General features: G+C 48.2%; 1 protein-coding gene across 1 annotated transcript in view; it reads left to right on the top strand.

The window, feature by feature from the left end:
* The first annotated feature begins 6180 nt into the window (after positions 1-6180).
* Positions 6181-21554, top strand: part of TNFRSF17 (TNF receptor superfamily member 17) — a 45670-nt gene continuing 30296 nt past the window's right edge. Inside the window, exon 1 of the mRNA XM_056534830.1 lies at positions 6181-6298. Coding sequence (XP_056390805.1) covers positions 6181-6298 — 118 coding nt within the window. The remainder of the gene's footprint in view (positions 6299-21554) is intronic.

The following is a 21554-nucleotide window of genomic DNA, read 5'->3' as shown; positions in this document are numbered from 1 at the left end:
GGTAGTCCAAGGAGGATTTCGGAAGTGCAATTGGGGAGGACCAAAAATTCAATCTTCTCGTGATGAGGTCCGATGCACATTAGAAGGGGCTCCGTGCGGAAACGTATGGTACAGTCCAATCTTTCATTGTTTACACAATTGATGTAGAGGGGTCTGGCGAGACTGGTCACTGGGATGTTGAACCTGTTGACGAGAGAGGCCAAAATAAAATTTCCTGCAGATCCGGAATCCAAGAAGGCCATAGTAGAGAAGGAGAAGGCAGAGGCAGATATCCGCACAGGCACTGTAAGACGTGGAGAAGCAGAGTAGACATCAAGGACTGTCTCACCTTTGTGCGGAGTCAGCGTACGTCTTTCCAGGCGGGGAGGACGGATAGGACAATCCTTCAGGAAGTGTTCGGTACTGGCACAGTACAGGCAGAGATTCTCCATGCGGCGTCGTGACCTCTCTTGAGGTGTCAGGCGAGACCGGTCGACCTGCATAGCCTCCACGGCGGGAGGCACAGGAACGGATTGCAGGGGACCAGAGGAGAGAGGAGCCGGGGAGAAAAAACGCCTTGTGCGAACAAAGTCCATATCCTGGCGGAGCTCCTGACGCCTTTCGGAAAAAACGCATGTCAATGCAAGTGGCAAGATGGATGAGTTCATGTAGGTTAGCAGGGATTTCTCGTGCGGCCAGAACATCTTTAATGTTGCTGGATAGGCCTTTTTTAAAGGTCGCGCAGAGGGCCTCATTATTCCAGGATAATTCTGAAGCAAGAGTACGGAATTGTACGGCGTACTCGCCAACGGAAGAATTACCCTGGACCAGGTTCAACAGGGCAGTCTCAGCAGAAGAGGCTCGGGCAGGTTCCTCAAAGACACTTCGAATTTCCGAGAAGAAGGAGTGTATAGAGGCAGTGACGGGGTCATTGCGGTCCCAGAGCGGTGTGGCCCATGACAGAGCTTTTCCAGACAGAAGGCTGACTACGAAAGCCACCTTAGACCTTTCAGTAGGGAACTGGTCCGACATCATCTCCAAGTGCAGGGAACATTGGGAAAGAAAGCCACGGCAGAATTTAGAGTCCCCATCAAATTTATCCGGCAAGGATAGTCGTAGACCAGAAGCGGCCACTCGCTGCGGAGGAGGTGCAGGAGCTGGCGGAGGAGATGATTGCTGAAGCTGTGGTAGTAGCTGCTGTAGCATCACGGTCAGTTGAGACAGCTGTTGGCCTTGTTGCGCTATCTGTTGTGACTGCTGGGCGACCACCGTGGTGAGGTCGGCGACAACTGGCAGAGGAACTTCAGCGGGATCCATGGCCGGATCTACTGTCACGATGCCGGCTGGCAGGTAGTGGATCCTCTGTGCCAGAGAGGGATTGGCGTGGACCGTGCTAGTGGATCGGTTCTAAGTCACTACTGGTTTTCACCAGAGCCCGCCGCAAAGCGGGATGGTCTTGCTGCGGCGGTAGTGACCAGGTCGTATCCACTAGCAACGGCTCAACCTCTCTGACTGCTGAAGATAGGCGCGGTACAAGGGAGTAGACAGAAGCAAGGTCGGACGTAGCAGAAGGTCGGGGCAGGCAGCAAGGATCGTAGTCGGGGGCAACGGCAGGAGGTCTGGAACACAGGCTAGGAACACACAAGGAAACGCTTTCACTGGCACAATGGCAACAAGATCCGGCGAGGGAGTGAAGGGGAAGTGAGGTATAAATAGGGAGTGCACAGGTGAACACACTAATGGGAACCACTGCGCCAATCAGCGGCGCAGTGGCCCTTTAAATCGCAGAGACCCGGCACGCGTGCGCCCTAGGGAGCGGGGCCGCGCGCGCCGGGACAGGACAGACGGAGAGCGAGTCAGGTACGGGAGCCGGGATGCGCATCGCGAGCGGGCGCTACCCGCATCGCGAACCGCATCCCGGCTGGAGACGGTATCGCAGCGCACCGGGTCAGTAGAGCTGCCCGGAGCGCTGCGGTAGCGAGAGAGAAGCGAGCGCTCCGGGGAGGAGCGGGGACCCGGAGCGCTCGGCGTAACAGTTACCCTTCAGTTACGATAATAGTGGTCATACTGCACAGAATCAAGTGGTTATGGGGCACATTCGCTAGTCACTATGCTATGCTAGTCACTATGCTGCACATACGTTGGTAGTTACTGACGCATGCTAGTAGCAACACGGTATTTACACTAAGAAGTTATCTTTCAGTTACGATAATAGTGGTCATACTGCACAGAATCCAGTGGTTATGGGGCACATTCGCTAGTAGTTGTCATGGCATATACGCTGGCAATGGTCTCACGATACTTGCAATAATAGTGGTCATTCTGTACATACGCTAGTACGTTGTACACGGCACCTACACTAGTAGTTATGCAGTACATACGCTAGCAGTGGTGTCTCGCTACATACGCCAGTAGCTCTCATACGTCACATCCGCAGGTAGTCGTTTCACGGTACATACGCTAGTAGTTGTTACGCTACACACGCTAGCAGTGACACTGCACATACGCTAATACTTGTTACACGCTACACACTAGTAGTTGTCGCACAGTACATGCGGGTAGTTGTTATAGGGTACAATTTTTTTTATAAAGTCAGTACACGCCGTTCTGCGGTCATTACGTCATTTCAAGTTGTTTTTACGATAATAGGTGCACTATGTTATCACGACCAATACAATGCACCTTCACATGAGTTAGTGATACGTACATCAGCTGGTACACATAGGCAATGAATTACCGTTAATCTGACACGTTTCCTTCAGGTGGGGTTCATTGCATCATTGTTACTGACACGTCGTCAGAGCAATATGTCGCTACTCGGACGGCGGTCACAGCTATCCTGACTCTACTTCAGGGGTGCCACATGCCTGCGGTGGTTACTGACACGTCTTCAGAGCCGCTGCTAGTATAGTCAGGAACTTTAAATACCATAATCTTGATTCGTCGTCAGGAGGTGTTCACTGTTTCAGTTTTCCACATGGCTACACGTGTCATGCTTACATCACTATCGATTCGCTGGTAACATATGGTCGTAGATATTGTGTAGTGCACTGGGTTGGTAAGTTGGTGTTATCGTCACTCCTGGCATTTCCTAACAAACTCACGCTTATTTACGGTTGGTACCCATGCTCCGGTAATAAGTGTAGAAAAAAAACAAAAAAACAAACAAAAACGGTGCATACACTAGTAGTTATACGGTACATAAGCTGGTAGTTGTTGCACGGTAGGTAGGCTGGAAGTTGTTGTATGATGGGTACATTAGCAATTGTTAGAGCCAATAGGTATAGTGTGTAGGCTAGATTACAATTTACGCGTTTCTGTTTCATTGGTTTACACTGTACTTCTCACTCCTTACATACGGTAGTAGTATTACTGCATATGATTGCCTCACATATACAGGATATGAGCAATGGTGTTACCTCTTGTACGCAGGTAGCGAATTGTTTCATAGCTTTACTATACGTAGCTATTATGGTATAAGCCATAACAAAGTAGTTCAGGTGGTTTACAGTTTTACTGTCATGTTGCCAGGGCTCTGCTACAAGTTGATGATGGTTACGCAGAGACCTGTCATGTCCGCAAGCACTATGCTTACGCAGAGACCTGTCACATCTACAGGCACGATGGTTACGCAAAGACCTGTCACGCCTACAGGCACGATGGTTACGCTAAGATCTGTCATTTCTACAGGCACAATGGTTACACAAAGACTTTTCACGTCTACAGGCACGATGGTTACGCTAAGACTTGTCGTGTCTACAGGCACAATGGTTACGCTAAGACCTGTCTTGTCTACAGGCACAATGGTTACGCTAAGACCTGTCACATATACAGGCACGATGGAGGTGCAAAGACCTGTCACCTCTACAGGCACGATGGTTAAGCTAAGACCTGTCATGTTTACAGGCACAATGGTTACGCAAAGTCCTGTCACGTCTACAGGCACGATGGTTACGCTAAGACCTGTCATGTCAACAGGCACAATGGTTACGCAAAGATCTGTCACGTCTACAGGCACGATGGTTGAGCAAAGACCTGTCACGTCTACAGGCACGGTGTTTTTTGAAAGATTTGTCGCCTTCAAAGGTATGGTGGTCATTCAAGTCCTAGAACGTCTATGGGCATCATGGCGAGGTAGAAGTCTGTTTCTTATGGCAGGGCAGTGCCCCTGGGACCAGTCGGAGTCGAAAGCCTGGCAGATGAGGTTTGGTTAGTTTTCAGGTAAGGTGTATTCAAGTGTAGTTGGTTACAGGCATTTGGCACCTCAAGTAAGTCGCGACTATAGTTCTGTCCGGAATTTGTCATAGTATGTTTTAAGCTAACATGTATTTTTTGCCTCTTAATAGCAGGGACCAGGTTAACTTCATTTACGCCTGGCAAGTATTAATTGTTTCACTCTCACCATAAGGGTATAGGTAAGTACGTTAAAGAGGCTTTGTCAGCCAGCGTGGCAGCCTGGTCCGGTTTCAAGGCCAGTTAGCATTGTTAGAGTGGGAGCAGCTTCCACAGTTCCCAGCTTCCACACCTCGGTTAGGACAGCTAGCCTGCAGATTTCTGTTCTCAGGTGGAATCCAGGTTTGGGTATCTGTTCAGGAGTGTGGTATTGTTAGTGATCATGTATCCTTTTCTATCCTACTGTTTGACTTTTTTGCCCTCTAAAGGCGTGCCCTTGTCGCAGTCATTGGGCACAGTTCTGACCGCTTCGTTAGTTGAGGGTTTTATATACAGCTAGTTATTGGCGTATTCAAGAGTTAGAGGATGGAGCCCTGAGCACAAGTGTTAAGCCTATCAGGCTGTGTTTGTGCAAAGGGCGGAAGGGTCCTGCCCCACGGCACTTGTAGGCGGGGCTCAGGGGGTTGTGGGTAGGGGTGTAGGTATTTAATGCCCCTGAATCTACTGGCGGGGCGTGTGCTACGTTTTACGGACCCCTCCCACCCTCCCTTTCTTGCAAATTTCTATCCCAGGGCATGCCCTCTAAAGGCGTGCCCCCGTTGCGGTCATTGGGCACAGTTCTGACCGCTTCGTTAGTTGACGGTTTTATATACAGCTAGTTATTGGCGTATTCACGAGTTCGAGGATGGAGCCCTGAGCACAAACCCCATGCTGAGCAAGTGTATGGAAAGGGAATCCCTATTTAGCTGACTCCTTATAGATCCCATATAATATAGGAATACATTAAACGAGATATCCAGTACTGAAAAACTTATCCCCTATCCTAAGGAGGGTCCGACTGATGGGACCCCCCTGCAATCTCCTGTACGGGGCTCCGGCTCTCCGGACAGACAGCGCGTGTTGACCACCGCACGAAGCGGCGGCCGACACGCCCCCTCAATACAGCGCTATGGCAGATTCGGAGATTGCCGAAGGCAGCACTCCAGCTCTGCCAAAGAGTTGTACTGAGGAGGCGTGTCAGCCGCCGCTTTGTGCGGTGGTCAATACTCTCCCTTCCCGCGGGCTGCCGGCGCCCCGTACGAGAGATTGCAGGGGGTCACATGTTATCTACAGTACTGTACTATTTTAAAAATCATCCCCTGCATAGATGCAGCCTATTCAGTCCAGTTAACTTTGTTTAGCACTTTGCCTTGGCATAGCAGAGAGGAGTGGGTGCAGTTCTGTGATTGGCCAAACAAGTAAGTGATAGGACATTCCTGAGTGAGTATTGCTGGCAAGCAACCAAGCTATGGTCAGGCCTCCTGAAATTGAAATAGCTGTGCGCTATTGTAAGCCCTGTGAGTAGTTCCCACCTCACCTAAGGAGCTTTCTAAGTTGGCTTCTTCCATGTTTAATGAGACAGGACATACCCTGTGGTAATGTCACTTTGGTTCCGTAAGTGGATGTTGTGTTCACAATAAGGATGCCAAAATGTAGCGGTATAATAAGCCATGTGAAACTGGCCTGATAATGATATACATGAGTATTGTTGTCATGCTTGACAACATTCCCCCCCCCCCTCCCAAAAGAAGAAAGGCAAGGTAGTAATTATGATGCCATCAGTCCCTTGGGTATTTTCTAGGATGCATCAGCAGAACTTAGTCAAATGCATCTGTAAATTTGAGGCACCTGCACTGAAACATGTGCCACAACTTCACAGTGACTAGAAGGCAGCCTTAAGTCATCAACGCCATTTGCATGTCGAATATTTCAAAAGATTCTCACAAAACATCTACACCATTTGGTTTATGGTTGTAAACAAGATTACAAATGGGTGAACATTGTCCAGCAAGTCAGTATTACGATGGATTACTGGGATTTTGCCAGCCCTGTCGGCTTCGCTGTACAAATCTTCCTTCTGATTGTCTCAAATTCAATCCCTGCCCACGTAAGTTGTATTTTTTAGTTCTTTTCATAAATTTTACTATTCAGATATAATTATTTTTTAATTAATTCTTATCTATACAGCAAGGTATATGTTTGGGTAAAATTTTGCTTTCAGGTTTTTTGTTTTTTTTATAATCCTAATAACATGTGTGTATTTGTTTTATGTTTTGCTTCATTTATAAGCTTTATAATAACTTTGTGCCTGTAAGATGTAACATGCCATCTGTTCTTGATATTGTCTTTATCACTTCCCACCAGATGGTTGCTGGCCAAGGTTGAATGAAAATAAATAGGTTGCACTATTATAAAACATTAAAGGGGTTATGCAGGATTAGACATACTGTACATGATTGTTTTCTTCCATAATCAGCAGCCCCACACCTTTCCCCAGGTTGTGTATAGTATTACACCTCTGCCCCATTTAATTCAACAGAAACTGAGCTGCAATACCACACAAAAACTTAGGACTCTTTTAAATCATGCAAAACATTTTAAAAAATTGGAACACTCACAAAATGCTTCTGTGGATGTACACTGCTCGAAAAAATAAAGGGGACACTAAGATAACACCTCCTAGATCTGAATGAATGAACTAGTCATATGAAATACTTTCATCTTTACATAGCTGGATGTGCTGACAACAAAATTACACAAAATGTATCAATGGAAATCAAATTTATCAACCCATGGTGGTCTGGATATGGAGTCACACTCAAAATCAAAGTGGAAAACCACAGGCTGATCAAACTTTGATGTAATGTCCTTAAAACAAGTCAAAATGAGGCTCAGTAGTATGTGTGGCCTCCACGTGACCTCCCTACAACATCTGGGCATGCTCCTGATGAGGTGGTGGATGGTCTCCTGAGGGATGTCCTCCCAGACCTGGACTAAAGCATCCGCCAACTCCTGGACAGTCTGTGGTGCAACGTGGCGTTGGTGGATGGAGCGAGACATGATGTCCCAGATGTGCTCAATCAGATTCAGGTCTGGGGAACGGGCGGGCCAGTCCTTAGCATCAATGCCTTCCTCTTGCAGGAACTGCTGACACACTCCAGCCAGATGAGGTCTAGCATTGTCTTGCATTAGGAGGAACCCAGAGCAAACCACACCAGCATATGGTCTCACAAGGGGTCTGAGGATCTCATCTCAATACCTAATGGCAGTCAGGCTACCTCTGGCAAGTAAATGGAAGGCTGTGCGGTCCCCACCCCCAAAGAAATGCCACCCCACACCATTACTGACCCACCGCCAAACTGGTCATGCAGGAGGATGTTACAAGCAGCAGAACATTCTCCATGGTGTCTCCAGACTGTCATACGTCTGTCACATGTGCTCAGTGTGAACCTGCTTTCATCTGTGAAGAGCACAGGGCGCCAGTGGCGAATTTGCCAATCTTGGTGTTCTCTGGCAAACGCCAAACGTCCTGCACAGTGTTGGACTGTAAGCACAACCCCCACCTATGGACATTGGGCCCTCATACCACTTTCCTTACACAAAAGCAGAGATAGCGGTCCTACTGCTGGGTTGTTGCCCTCCTACAGCCTCCTCCACGTCTCCTGATGTACTGGCCTGTCTCCTGGTAGCGCCTCCATCCTCTGGACACTACGCTGACAGACACAGCAAACCTTCCTTCCACAGCTCACATTGATGTGCCATCCTGGATGAGCTGCACTAGCTGCACTAGCCACTTCTGTGGGTTTTAGACTCAGTCTCATGCTACCACTACAGTGAAAGCACTGCCAGCATTTCAAAAGTGACTAAAACATCAGTCAGGAAGCATAGGAAATGAGAAGTGGTATGTGGTCACCACTCCTTTATTGGGGTGTCTTGCTAATTGCCTATAATTTCCACCTGTTGTCTGTTCCATTTGCACAACAGCATGTGAAATTGATTGTCAATCAGTGTTACTTCCTGAGTGGACAGTGTGATTTCACAGAAGTGTGATTGACTTGGAGTTACATTGTGTTGTTTAAGTGTTCCCTTTATTTTTTTGAGCAGTGTATTACTGTTCCATACTTGCTATAAATCCGCTTGTGTACTTTTTACTATTTGTCTGAAAACATCTGTAAAGTTTTCTATTGGGGTAGAGTATGTGCACCTCTGGCAAGGGGGTCTGGCTGTGATCACACTGCAAGAAAAAACAGTGCTGCAAAGACAACATAGCCCACTCTGAACTTTGCTCTTACTCAGAATACCTTTTACTGTTGAAATGTAATTAGCTTGGCAGTTTCAATGTTTACATGGCATACAAGCATCATGTAGAGGGTAAATAGGTGGTTACAACAGTCCACAACCTAGATTAGTAAGTGGAATAGTTGGCGGTTGTAGCTATGGCACAGTCCTTAAGTCACTATTAGAGTCTCCATAGTGATTGCAGTCTTTCACACATCACAGTCAGATCATGCGGGTAGGTCTTCTTCTATCTTCCAATAATTGTGGTCATGGCTCGAAAGGCCGAACGAGCAAGTATACGAAGAAGGAGAACAAGAGTACTTACCGTCCTGAGCCTTGGAACCCCGGTAGACCTAGTACAGAATTAAGAAATACAAAACAGCGGATGAGGTGTGCCCAATAACCGCGACCGAGGGCACGCCTATAGAGGGCATGCCCTATGTATGGATTATGATAGAAAAAGGGAGGGTTGGGTGGGTGACGCCCACGAGTCATACGCCCCTACCTGAGGGAGAGGGGAGTTTATATACCCCACGCCACTCCCACAAATGCAGCCAATTAGGCTTTTTACTTGTGGTCATGGCTCGAAAGGCCGAACGAGCAAGTATACGAAGAAGGAGAACAAGAGTACTTACCGTCCTGAGCCTTGGAACCCCGGTAGACCTAGTACAGAATTAAGAAATACAAAACAGCGGATGAGGTGTGCCCAATAACCGCGACCGAGGGCACGCCTATAGAGGGCAAAGAGTCAAGAGTAGGGTGTAACTCTATTTTATTTGTATCACAACGCCAACACTTTAAACACATTAGCCATTTCGGTAGAGGGATCCGGAATGTACCGGTCAAAACAGCTGGAGTTCCAGCGGCCTAGCTTCTTAATGATGTGAGCTGGGACATCATGTTTGGAGGCTGCGGAGGCCGCTCCGATCCTGAACGAGTGTCCTGAGATGACAGCGGGATCATGACCTAGCATGGTGACTAGGGAGCGGACGTATCTGGTAAACTGGGAGGAAGACAGAGTATGCCCAGCCACCGGGAGGAGCGGACTGTCCGTTGCTTGCCCGGACAGCATTGAGAGGAGGTCGGTGAGAGACGAGACTGGGCACCACTGATGTGAGGTGGGGAAATATCTGATGGATGCTCCCCATCTGCAGGTTTTGGTGGACGGAAGGGTGAAAGTGAAACCTAGCCTGTTAGATGATAGCTGGCTCAGGGTCGGCCCGGGTGCTCGGCAGCCAGTGCGCGTGAACTCCCCCGGTCTAAGGAAGCCGTAAAAAGCAAGGTGTATGGCAGCTTTGATGACCGTGCTGAGGTGAAAACCAAAAGGGTGCGTGTCCAGTAAGGAAGACATGGCCCGGAAAAGATCCCCCGTGACCGGTGCGCGAGAAAGAGATTTGGGGTGCGACAAGACTGAAATGCCCTTGAGTGCTGCTTTGATCGGATGAGCAGAGAGTAGAGAAGAGGCGTGAGGGTGCGAGAGTGACCTGTGGTGTTGAAGACCTGTTAAGTGAAGTTTGATGGTGTTCTGGGATAAGTGTAAAGAAGAATGGCAAAAACCAACAAAAGCTAGGGCAGAGTGTAAAGTGATTGTGGGGGAAAGCCCTAAACCCTGCATGAAGGAGGAGAAAACCGCCAAAGCGGTATCATAAGCCCGGATCGTGCTGGGAGCTAAAGACTTCTTGATTAGAGTGTTGGCAATGGAGACGTATCTGGCTAGTCCGTTAGCAGTTGTTGGAACGGAGGCACCGGGACTCCGACCCGGTCTGCGTCTGGTTGTACCTGAAAAAACACACCGAATTTAGCCCGAGAGAGTGCATCAGCCGCCAAGTTCTTCCTACCTTCTATGTGCTCGATCAAAAAATGGAAATTGTGCTGGAGAGACAACAGAATGAACCTCCTGACAAAGCGCATTATGTGGGGGGACCTAGAGCGTCCTCTGTTGAGAATGTCGACTGTAGCGGAATTATCGCACAGAAATCGAACTGTGGAGTTAGCCCAGGAGTTTCCCCAGACAGCAGCGGCGGCTACGATGGGAAATGTTTCAAACAGGGCTGAAGTTACTGTGAAGTCGGGAATGTTGCGGATCTCAGCTGGCCAGGGGCCGGCTAACCATTTGTTCCCGAAAATGGCTGCGAAGCCAACCGATGAGGCATCGGACACTATAGTCGGGGACCCGTCTGATAAAGGGGGAACGAAGAAAGAGACACCGTTCCAGCTCTCCAAGAAGTGATCCCACATGAGTAGGTCAGCCATCGCCTCATTGTTGATGTGGATGACCTGCCTCTGATCCGATACAGAAGGGAGAAGGTCCAAAAGTCTGGATATGAAGGCTCTCCCCTGCGGGATGATCCTCATAGCGAAAGCCATCATGCCCAGGAGGCTCTGGAGTTCGACCCTAGTTACTGTGCGACTCCTGGATAGGTTGTGTATCATCTCCCGGGTTCTGACTAGTTTCTCCTGGGGAAGCCTAGCCTGCATGTTTACAGTGTCTAGGATGACGCCCAAGAACACCAGTTGCCTGACGGGGCCCTCCGTCTTGTGAGGTGCCACTGGGACCCCGATTTCCTTGAACAGAGACAGTAGTGAAGTGAGGTTGAGAGGAGCGAGACTAGGATGTTCGAGTAGTAAGAAATCATCCAGGTAATGTATGACGTGCTGGCAGTCAGCCACGTTCTGGAGTGCCCAATGCAGTGCTGTGGCTAGTTGGTCAAAGAGCCAGGGGCTGCTCTTTGCCCCGAATGTGAGCTTAACTGCGAAATAATACTTGTCCAGCCACCTGACACCGTGCCATTGCCAGAGGTCTTGTCTGATCGGGAGTAGTTTGAAAGCGTCCGTTATGTCCGCTTTGGACAACCAAGTGTTTCTCCCTAACTGTAGGATAATCTGTATGGCTCGGTCAATAGTAGCATATTTCATGGAGAACTCGTCGGAGGGGATTAAAGCATTGATGCTGGGAATGATGGAGGAATAAGGCGCTGAGAGGTCATAGATTAATCTTCTTTTATTGGAAAATTTGCCTGTGGCAAGCCCCAGAGGGCTGACTCTCCAACATGGAAAAGGGGGAACATCAAAGGGACCTATCATGAAACCTTTTGCCAGTTCCTGCTGGATTAGCCCGGACACGATCTCTGGTTCGGAAAGGGCTGACGACAGGTTACCACATTCGTGCGTGCTTTGCGGCAAAGCGACCAAACCTGTGTGGAACCCATCGCAGAAACCCGCCACCAGCCATCTCACCCAGTCGGGCTCAGGATGACCAGCTAGGACCTGTGCGAGGACCTGGACCTGTACCACGCCTAGTCATGCCTGAGGGCCCTTCTGGGAGCAGATAGAGCTGGGGTGAGCCCTGAAACAAATGAAACACACGTGTAGTAGTCTGCAATTGCTGTACACGCAGGAGGAAAGATTGAAGTTATTGCAGATCTGGGTCTTGCCCAGGTACCTCACTGGTCTACCGAGCCTATCTAGGGCGGCCACGTTCCTTGGAGCTGGAGGGGTGAAGGCGTTCAGGCTCCTACTGGTGCTGGGTTCCCCTGGGTTGCTGACCTGCGGGCACCAGCTGGAGGAATGCGTGGTCACCCCGCATGCGGTGCAGGAGGGGGCTTTCAGACCCGCGAAATGTTCGCAGTATAGCTCCGTGTCTATGGACCCCCAGTTGGTGACGTAGCCGAACTGCGCGTATGCGGCTGCTACTTTTGCTGAAAAAGACTTGTGGTACTCGTAGAACGTGGTGCCCCCGTACTTGTACGCCATCTGCACAACCCTGTGTAAGTACAGGTCCAACTCCTCCCTGCGGCCAGGGCTGACTGAACAGAGTACGTCCCTGAATAGTCCAAATGCCAGCACAAACTCAGTGACACTCAACTTCCTGCTGAGCCTAGCGTCCTTGCTTTTGAACGTGACCGCCAGCTCCCCGCAGGCAACGGTTTTGGTATCATGTACGTCCGTGGTGGCAATTAGCAGAGAGGCGAGGTTGACCTCTTTTCCCTCAAGGATGTCCTTTTTTATGGCTGCCGGGATGAAATGTGCGGGCGTGATGATCGGTGGAGGATGTGGCATACCTGAAGGCGTGGCCTGAGAGGTAGAAGCCGTGGGCGACGCTGCGGTCGGGACTGCTACGTCGCTCCTGGAGAGTTCCATTAGGTCTAGCCTAGCCTTGAAACCTGACACCGTCGTAAGCACCTCAGTCATCATCGTGTGAAGCTGAGACAAGGAGGCGCTTGAAACTTGATCCTGGGCCGCAGCCTGGCTACCCCGGGGGGCTTGGTCAGCATTCAGCAAGTTGAATAACTCGCCCTTCCTAGCTGAGGCCGGAAAGGGGACACCCCTCCTTCTCAACTCTTCCATTAGCCTGGGGATGGTCCAGGACCTGTACGAGGGCAAGCTGCCTCGGTCCGAGGCCCTGGCAGGAGTCTCAGGAACCGAGAGTGCCTCCTCGATATCCGCTGGCTGAGACATGCTGCTGGCAACCTGTCCGGGCCATAGAAGGGTGCCGGCAAGAATAAGAGGGAAAGAGAACAATAAAAATGACTAGAGAAAAAAAAAAATATATATGTATATATATATATGTACCCTCCCTATATATGTATGTATACTCTCTGTACACAGTTTTTTTTTTTTTTTTTTTCGTTCTCCTGGCTACAGGAGGGAACTGACCTGCTGAATTTCCTGAAAGCTTCCAACACCGGGAGTACTGACCGCACGGTAATGGCTTCCAGCTGTGGATATTTAAGGGAAAGATTAATTACACATGAATGTGACCGACCGAAAAGGCGTGATGGAGGAAAGTGTGATACTGAAACTGAGGCTAAATGTATGCTGTTGCGCTGAAGAAGAGTCAGAACAGCATACGCAGAGGACCCCACTGAAGATGAGTCAGACGCAGGTGATCCTCTGCCTATGAGTGATGTCGAGTCGTTCTGAAGAAGAGTCAGAAATAACCATGTCGTCAAGCCCCAACTGAAATTGAGTCAGGCTGGGGCCGATTGACGTGAGTGTGGTGACGCACGTGGCTCTGAAGACGTGTCAGTAGCAGCGTCCTAACCGGTGGCGGGAGTGCTCGTGACTGCGTAAATGTACGGGATGAATATGGAGTGATAGACGGGGGGAGAACATACGGTTCCCCTCTCTAATATTGATTCTGTAAGTACCTCAAACTGAAAGCTGTATGAGATGTATACGGGAATACGGACACAATCCGACCACCTGGTACCCTGTGGAGCAAGCAAAACGTGATGAGGCAGGAAGCACCCTGACTGACCGTGACTGCCAACGTTGACGAGCCACCGGCCGTCAAGCTACATATATGTATACAGTGACATCAAGCAAACAAGTTCCGTGCCGTAGTGGTGACAAGCAGCTCCCAACCCCGCTCCCTTGACACCCCTTCCCCCTGGCAACCAGGACCTGCTGGGCCTGGCGACTCCTGCCATGTGCCCGCCTTGTATGTGAAAACGAGGGGGGGGGGGCTGGAGCAGTGGTGGGAAAGAGTCGCTGCCCCCTGGAGAAATCCGGCGTGATTAGTAGGGCCTACGTGCCACTGGAGGGAAACTGTGGCCTCCGTGCGTGGCTCTAACTGAAACCGAATCGACCCCCCCCCCCCCCCCAGCCGAGCGGCGAAGGGGAGCGGGACTGTATTGCAGGTCCTGGGAAACCCCTCCCCTATGGCCGGGGCCGTTTGTGTGGAGGCCGTCAGCGGCAGCGACCTACGGCTGAGCAGCGGCAGCGCCGCGGCGCCGGACGACGCCGTCACTGAAACCCCGCCCCCCCCCCCCCCCGGGCCAGAAGCCCCGCCCAGCCAGCGCACGGCAGGAGATGGCGTGGAAGCGGGGCACCAGGCCCGGACGGAGCGGCCGGGCCGACGAGCGGCGGCGGCGGCGCGGCTGAACCAGGGAGGTCCCCCACCCACACCCGGAAGCGCAACACCGGGGAGAACGCCGTAGTGCAGGGCCCAACAACCCGCTCCCCCCCACGGCCAGCCGAGCGGTGCTGACAGCCGGCAGGAGAGGACGGGCCGCGCGACCCGCAGGAGCAGTGCTCCCCCAGAGCGGCAGCGAGCAGGTGGCAGGCGGGTAAACGGTACAGGGGCCTGGGCCTGCGGCAGGAGTGAATACTTACCGACCTGAAACACGAAACACGAAATAACTGCAACCCACTGCAAACAACTGACACCTCCGAGACGTACGCCCTAACACGGTATCCTGCAAGAGAAATACCGCCCACGAGTCATACGCCCCTACCTGAGGGAGAGGGGAGTTTATATACCCCACGCCACTCCCACAAATGCAGCCAATTAGGCTTTTTACCTGTTTGCGCATCTAATGTTTCTTTCAACAACTGTGGACCCAGCAGTCTAAGCTGCCCGCTGTATTCTCCCATCAAGGTGGCCCTTGCTCAATGTAACTCCTCCTCTGTGATTTATATGGCACCCTTGCAACCCATGAAGAAGTCCTTACAGTCAATCCCATCTGTCTGATGTCTTAACAACACTACAACAGCTCAACATTATTGATGCAAGACTTGCTTGTTTTTATTGGCTCAAAGATTACTCCTCACAGATGGTGGTGCAGAAGTAGAGCTTTCCACCTAAAGCCACCCACAAGGCATCCCAACCTAGCCTGTGTCTACAACCCAGCAGAAAAACAAACATGGGTGGCAATTCCCAATGCCATTTTGCCAACTGCATGTTCCACCGCCAACCTGAAAATATACAGTGAACAGCACATATGGCATAAATTCCACATATATGAGCATTTATTAAGTAGGGCTAAATTCTGCTTTTCCCCTACTTCTACTTTCTATTGCTAATAAGAAAAGGTATATACTGCACTAATACTTATTAGCTGTAAAATAGCAGGAACTCTAGGTGGCAGCACTGAGCTACTGAGCCTGTGTGACCACCAGCACTGGTACAACACAGCAACTGCCCTCAGGCACATAGAAAGGTCAACAGAATTACAGCACAACACAGAACCCCAGGGGGTTCACAAGAATTGGTTAACCCCCTGAGGTTCTGTGTTGTAATTACCACCAGCAATGGACACATTTCCTGATTTAACAAAACCCTATTTTTAATACCTGCCTTTTACATTCAATGTCATATGTTGGTTTTACAGCTAAGCATACATCACTTATGAAAAAGATCTGGGAACATCTAGGGAAGTGTCAATTAAGCCAATTCCATCTGGACCAGGAAGGGGCTATGAGAATAACCCTATCTCTTCCCATCCTTACTTTTTGAACAGCCCTGAGTAGAATACACAGGAGATAAAAGCAGTAGGCGGTAGTTTATGGACAAGTTTTAGAAAATTTGCAACCAGAAAACCCATATTTTGCCAGAAATTTTCTCTAATGTATTGCACAGAACTAGGTCAAATGTAAATTTTCCTTGATGGGTTGTCAACCCCTTAGTCCTGGATGTTCCTTTTCTACTCTTGAACAATAGAGCTCCTCTCACAGAGTTAGCTATCCTCTACTTTAAGTATTAAGACAAAGAGTCATCCGGCAAATTCCAGTTAAAGCATTATTAAAGGTTTCCTGATTTTGGACTGGACTGGAAACAGTCTTTCATGAGACTGTCTGCTGAATGCCCTCCATTGGCCAGCTGCTACCTATACTGGGACCACGCACGGGAATCAAAGTGTACCCTCTAGCAAATGAAGTCCAGCTTCTGCATCCTGAAGCAGGGTGGAGGGTTAAAACCTCCTAGTCCTGAGTATGTCCAAAAGTTAGACCAGTTGGGTAGCACATGAGGTCCACCACACCCATTGCTCATTACAATGTTAGACAGGTGATGAGACTGCAACATCAGACACAGTCCATGAACAAAGAGTTGTGTGGTCTATGGAAGAAAGCAACTGTTACAGTTGCGCTCCGGCCGGACTCGCCGGCCGTGAACGCTTTCTGTCCCCACTGTTGGCGGGGCTGAGATTCGCAGTGTGTGATGCGCCCGCATGCAAATCTTAGCCCGTCGCTCACCGTACTGTGTTCTTGCTCCCTGATGTCCCCGCAGCTCCAGCGTGTGTGCCTCTGGCCCTTTGGGCGCACGTGCACTGGAGCTTTGTTTCTTAAAGGGCCAGCACCCAATTAGTTCTAGTACCTGCACCTGTTCCCTGGGCTATAAGTATCTGCTCCTCCCTGCTCCCTGGGCCGGATCTTGGTTGTCTGTCTTAGTCTTTGTTTGCCCAAGCCTGAGTCAAGTCCTGTTTCTGAGTCAAGTCCTGTTCCAGAGTCTGTGTACCTGTCCCTAGTTCCGGCCTGTCCTGTTCCTGTGTTCCTGCCTTGTCCTTCTGCCCTGCCAGCTATGTCCTGCCCGCCATGTCCTGTCTGCCATGTCCTGCCAGTCTCTGCCTGTGCCACGTCACCCCCTAGCTACCTTTGTGGACGAGTCGTGCCAGGGGTAGCGACCTGGGTGCCACCTGCCGCAGCAAGACCATCCCGCTTTGCAACGGGCTCTGGTGAAAACCAGCTGCACCTTAGACCCCGCTCCCTGGCATGGCTCAAGTCTCTATCCACACATGCCCAGAGAATCCACCACCTGCTGTCCACCTGCCGTGATTCCTAACAGCAGCCATGTTTTCTAATATCATACAACCCCTTTAACTAAAATTGTATTTTCATTCCAGGAATCATTCATAAATGTCTTCACAAACTCCTCCTAGGGGTTCATTTGGCTCTTCCATAAAAAACCATAAAACTCTGGTTCCAATTAAAAGATAAAGTGTGGTTTTAGTTTCACATACAACAGGTTTTAAAGCTGATCCGGCTTCTTCCTTAGGTACAAATACAGTGATCAAACAACAAAATAAAATACCCACAAACCCACAAATAAAATAAAAATAAAAACCACACCTGAAAGCAGATAAAAAGGAGAGACGTTCACTTAGTCTTTGCATTGTGTGTCTGTGAGGGATACACTAAGCATGGACAACAGAAAGAGGAGAAGAGAACTGTCTGAGGACTTGAGAACCAACATTGTAGAAAAATATCAACAATCTCAAGGTTGCAAGTCCATCTACAGAGATCTAGTTTTGCCTTTGTCCACAGAGTGCAACATTATCAAGAAGTTTGCAACCCATGGCACTGTTGCTAATCTCCCTGGGCGTGGACGGAGGAGAAAAATTGATGAAAGGCAGGATATACCGGATGGTGGATAAGCAGCCTCAAACAAGTTCCAAAGTTATTCAAGCTGTCCTGCAGGCTCAGGGAGCATCAGTGTAAGCGCAAACTATCTGTCAACATTTAAGTGAAATGAAACGCTATGGCTTGAGAACCAAGAGGACCCCACTGCGGACAAAGAGACATAAAATAGCAATACTACATTTTTGCTAAAATGAACTTGAGTAAGCCAAAATCCTTCTGGGAAACCGTCTTGCGGACAGATGAGACCAAGGTAGAGCTTTATGGTAAAGCACATCATTCTACTGTTTACCGAAAATGGAATGAGGCCTACAAAGTAAGGAACACAGTACCTACAGTGAAATATGGAGAGGTTCAATGATGTTTTGGGGTTGTTTTGCTGCCTCTGGCACTGGGTGCGTTGAATGTGTGCAAGGCACAAAGAATAAAAAATGGATATTTTCTGCGGTGCTGGTCCAAGTCAGTTAAAAGAGACTACGCTCTTGATGATAAAAAGTTAGCATTTATTAATAGCACATACAACGTGTTTCTGGCCCGTAATGGGCCCTTCCTCAGGACAAGGTGCTGGTCCTGAGGAAGGGCCCATTACGGGGCAGAAACGCTTTGTATGTGCTATTAATAAATGCAAACTTTTTTTTATCATTAAGAGCTTAGTCTCTTTTAATCGACTTGGACCAGCGCTGCAGAAAATATCAGTTTTTTTATTCTTTGCACCTATGTATCACCGATGTCTAAAGACAGCGATCGGAAGGATTGCGAACAGCAGGACCATTGATACACCCTTTACATGCAAACAGAGGTGTTGTGCCCCCAGCACAACACTATATGGTGAGTGGGATTCTTACTCTTTTACTGGATCATAACCATCCAACTGTACTTCACTGGGGGCGCTTGTCCTTTCTCTTTTCTTTTTCCCTATAAATATTGAATGTGTACAAGGCATCATGAAATCTGAGGATTACCAACGGATTTTGGGTTGCACTGTACAGCCCAGTGGCAGAAAGCTGGGATTGCGTCCGAGATCTTGGGTCTTCCGGCAGGACAATGACCCCACATATATGTCAAAAAGCACCCAGAAAAGGATGGCAACAAAGCACTGGAGAATTCTGTAGTGGCCAGCAATGAGTCCAGATCTAAATCCCATTAAACACATGTGGAGAGATCTTACAATTGCTGTTGGGAAAAGGCGCTCTTCTAATAAGAGAGACCTGGAGCAGTTTGCAAAGGAAGAGTGGTCCGACATTCCGGCTGAGAGGTGTAAGAAGCTTATTGATGGTTATAGGAGCGACTGATTTCAGTTATTTTTTCCAAAGGGTGTGCAACCAAATATTAAGTTAAGGGTGCCAATAATTTTGTCCAGCCCATTTTTGGAGTTTGGTGTGACATTATGTCCAATTTGCTTTTTTACCTCCCTTTTTTGGTTTAGTTCCAATTCACACAAAGGGAATTAACGTGTGTATAGCAAAACATGTATTACTGCAATCCTATTCTGTGAGAAATACTAAATTTTCTTGAAAAATTTCATGGGTGCCAACATTTACGCCCATGACTGTGTATAAGTGTGTGTATATATATGTGATAGCCTAAGGGTGTAGGGTATAGGGGGTGTAGTTGTGCAGTTACTAAAAGGTGCTTCCTTAACCCTTTCTTTTTCATGATGCCAGGGTGAGGGCTATTCTCTGTATGCTTGTCTTACCGCCACCCTTCCCAAAAGCGATAGGGAGATAGGAAATAATTGATTGTCCACAGCCGGAGATTTGCAGAAACTTGTCGGAACTTTTACTGAAGATTTTATGCAATAATGAACAGGAACAGTCCATATAACACAGTCTATTAGAGCTTGACAAGTGGTTGGGAACTTGTGAGTCTATTGAGCTTAGGGAGATAATTGTTGCGCTGATCCACTGGATTTAAGGGTTTTGATTCGGTCCAGTAATCACGCTAGCTTGAGCGGGGATTGAGATTTTAACTCACAGTTTAGTTTCAGGCTGAAGCAGGCAGGTTTCTGGCCTAGCTTGTCATTGTAAGTTGCGCAGATCCATCCTGATAGTCCGGCATCCACGACAGCAGCAACCCAAGAGAGCAATCATTGGCTACAGCCCCCTTATATGGGCAGGGGCTGGACTTAAGCTCAATGGTCCATACCAACTGTCAATCTTCTGTACAGAGAGTTATGGGTAAAGATGTGACCCAAGGACCTCCGAAGGTCCTCCAACATACCATAGAGGCATTATCATAGTCACATGACCGAAGGTCCTGTGACACCAACAAGGTAAGTATGCTAACATGCATTATATTAAATATACACATTATTAAATATTGAGAAAAATTGAGAAAAATGGATACAACAGTTCAGGTTTCAGTAACCTTATTTAGGCCCTCTGGTGCCAAGGTATTTAACATATAGATCCATAAGAATTCCCTATTAACTTATTTCTAAAAACAATTAAAAGGTATCTTCCGCAATATGTTCTAAAATAGGCTCAAAACAACCATTGTGCACTAAACATACATGACAAGAAACACTATGGTTCATAAAATTAGTCTGAGTGTTATTGTGATGCTCATTCATGCTTGAATGCACTGTCTGAACAGTGTGTTTAACGTACTGCTTAAAGTGCCAACTAACAACGCTACATCTAAAAATTACTTCAAATCTCTGTACGAATCTCTTAATGAGGACACTTCACCTGAGATGCTCTCCTTTTATAAATAATGGGAAGCAGATCTCAATAAAGTGAAACTCCTTAATAAATGGTATAACCCCTTAAGGACGCAGGACGTAAATGTACGTCCTGGTGAGGTGGTACTTAACGCACCAGGACGTACATTTACGTCCTGTGCATAACCGCGGGCATCGGAGCTATGCCCGTGTCATGCGCAGATGATCGCGGCTGCTGATCGCAGCCAGGGACCCGCCGGCAATTGCCGACGCCCGCGATCTCGCGGGCGTCCGCCATTAACCCCTCAGGTGCCGGGATCAATACAGATCCCGGCATCTGCTGCAGTGCGCGATTTGAATGAATCATCGGATCGCCCGCAGCGCTGCTGCGGCGATCCGATCATTCATAACGCCGCACGGAGGTCCCCTCTCCTTCCTCCGTCTGGCTCCCGGCGTCTCCTGCTCTGGTCTGAGATCGAGCAGACCATAGCAGAAGATGACCGAAAACACTGATCTGTTCTATGTCCTATACATAGAACAGATCAGTATTAGCAATCATGGTATTGCTATGAATAGTCCCCTATGGGGACTATTCAAGTGTAAAAAAAATGTAAAAAAATGTAAAATTAAAAGTAAAAAAAAAGTGAAAAATCCCCTCCCCCAATAAAAAAGTAAAACGTCCGTTTTTTCCTATTTTACCCCCAAAAAGCGTAAATTTTTTTTTATAGACATATTTGGTATCGCCGCGTGTGTAAATGTCCGAACTATTAAAATAAAATGTTAATGATCCCGTACGGTGAACGGCGTGAACGAAAAAAAAAAAAAGTCCAAAATTCCTACTTTTTAAATACATTTTATAAAAAAAAAAAAAAAATGAATTAAAAGTTTTTTATATGCAAATGTGGTATCTAAAAAAAGTACAGATCATGGCGCAAAAAATGAGCCCCCATACCGCCGCTTATACGGAAAAATTAAAAAGTTAGAGGTCATCAAAATAAAGGGATTATAAACGTACTAATTTGGTTAAAAAGTTTGTGATTTTTTTTAAGCGCAACAGTAATATAAAAGTATGTAATAATGGGTATCATTTTAATTGTATTGACCCTCAGAATAAAGAACACACGTCATTTTTACCATAAATTGTACGGCGTGAAAACGAAACCTTCCAAAATTAGCAAAATTGCGTTTTTCGTTTTAATTTCCCCACAAAAATAGTGTTTTTTGGTTGCGCCATACATTTTATGATATAATGAGTGATGTCATTACAAAGGACAACTGGTCGCGC

This window comes from Hyla sarda, chromosome 8, assembly GCF_029499605.1.
Source record: "Hyla sarda isolate aHylSar1 chromosome 8, aHylSar1.hap1, whole genome shotgun sequence".
Classification (NCBI taxonomy): Eukaryota; Metazoa; Chordata; class Amphibia; order Anura; family Hylidae; genus Hyla; species Hyla sarda.
Note: the sequence above shows the minus strand (reverse complement) of the source record. Positions and strands in the feature narration are given on the sequence as shown.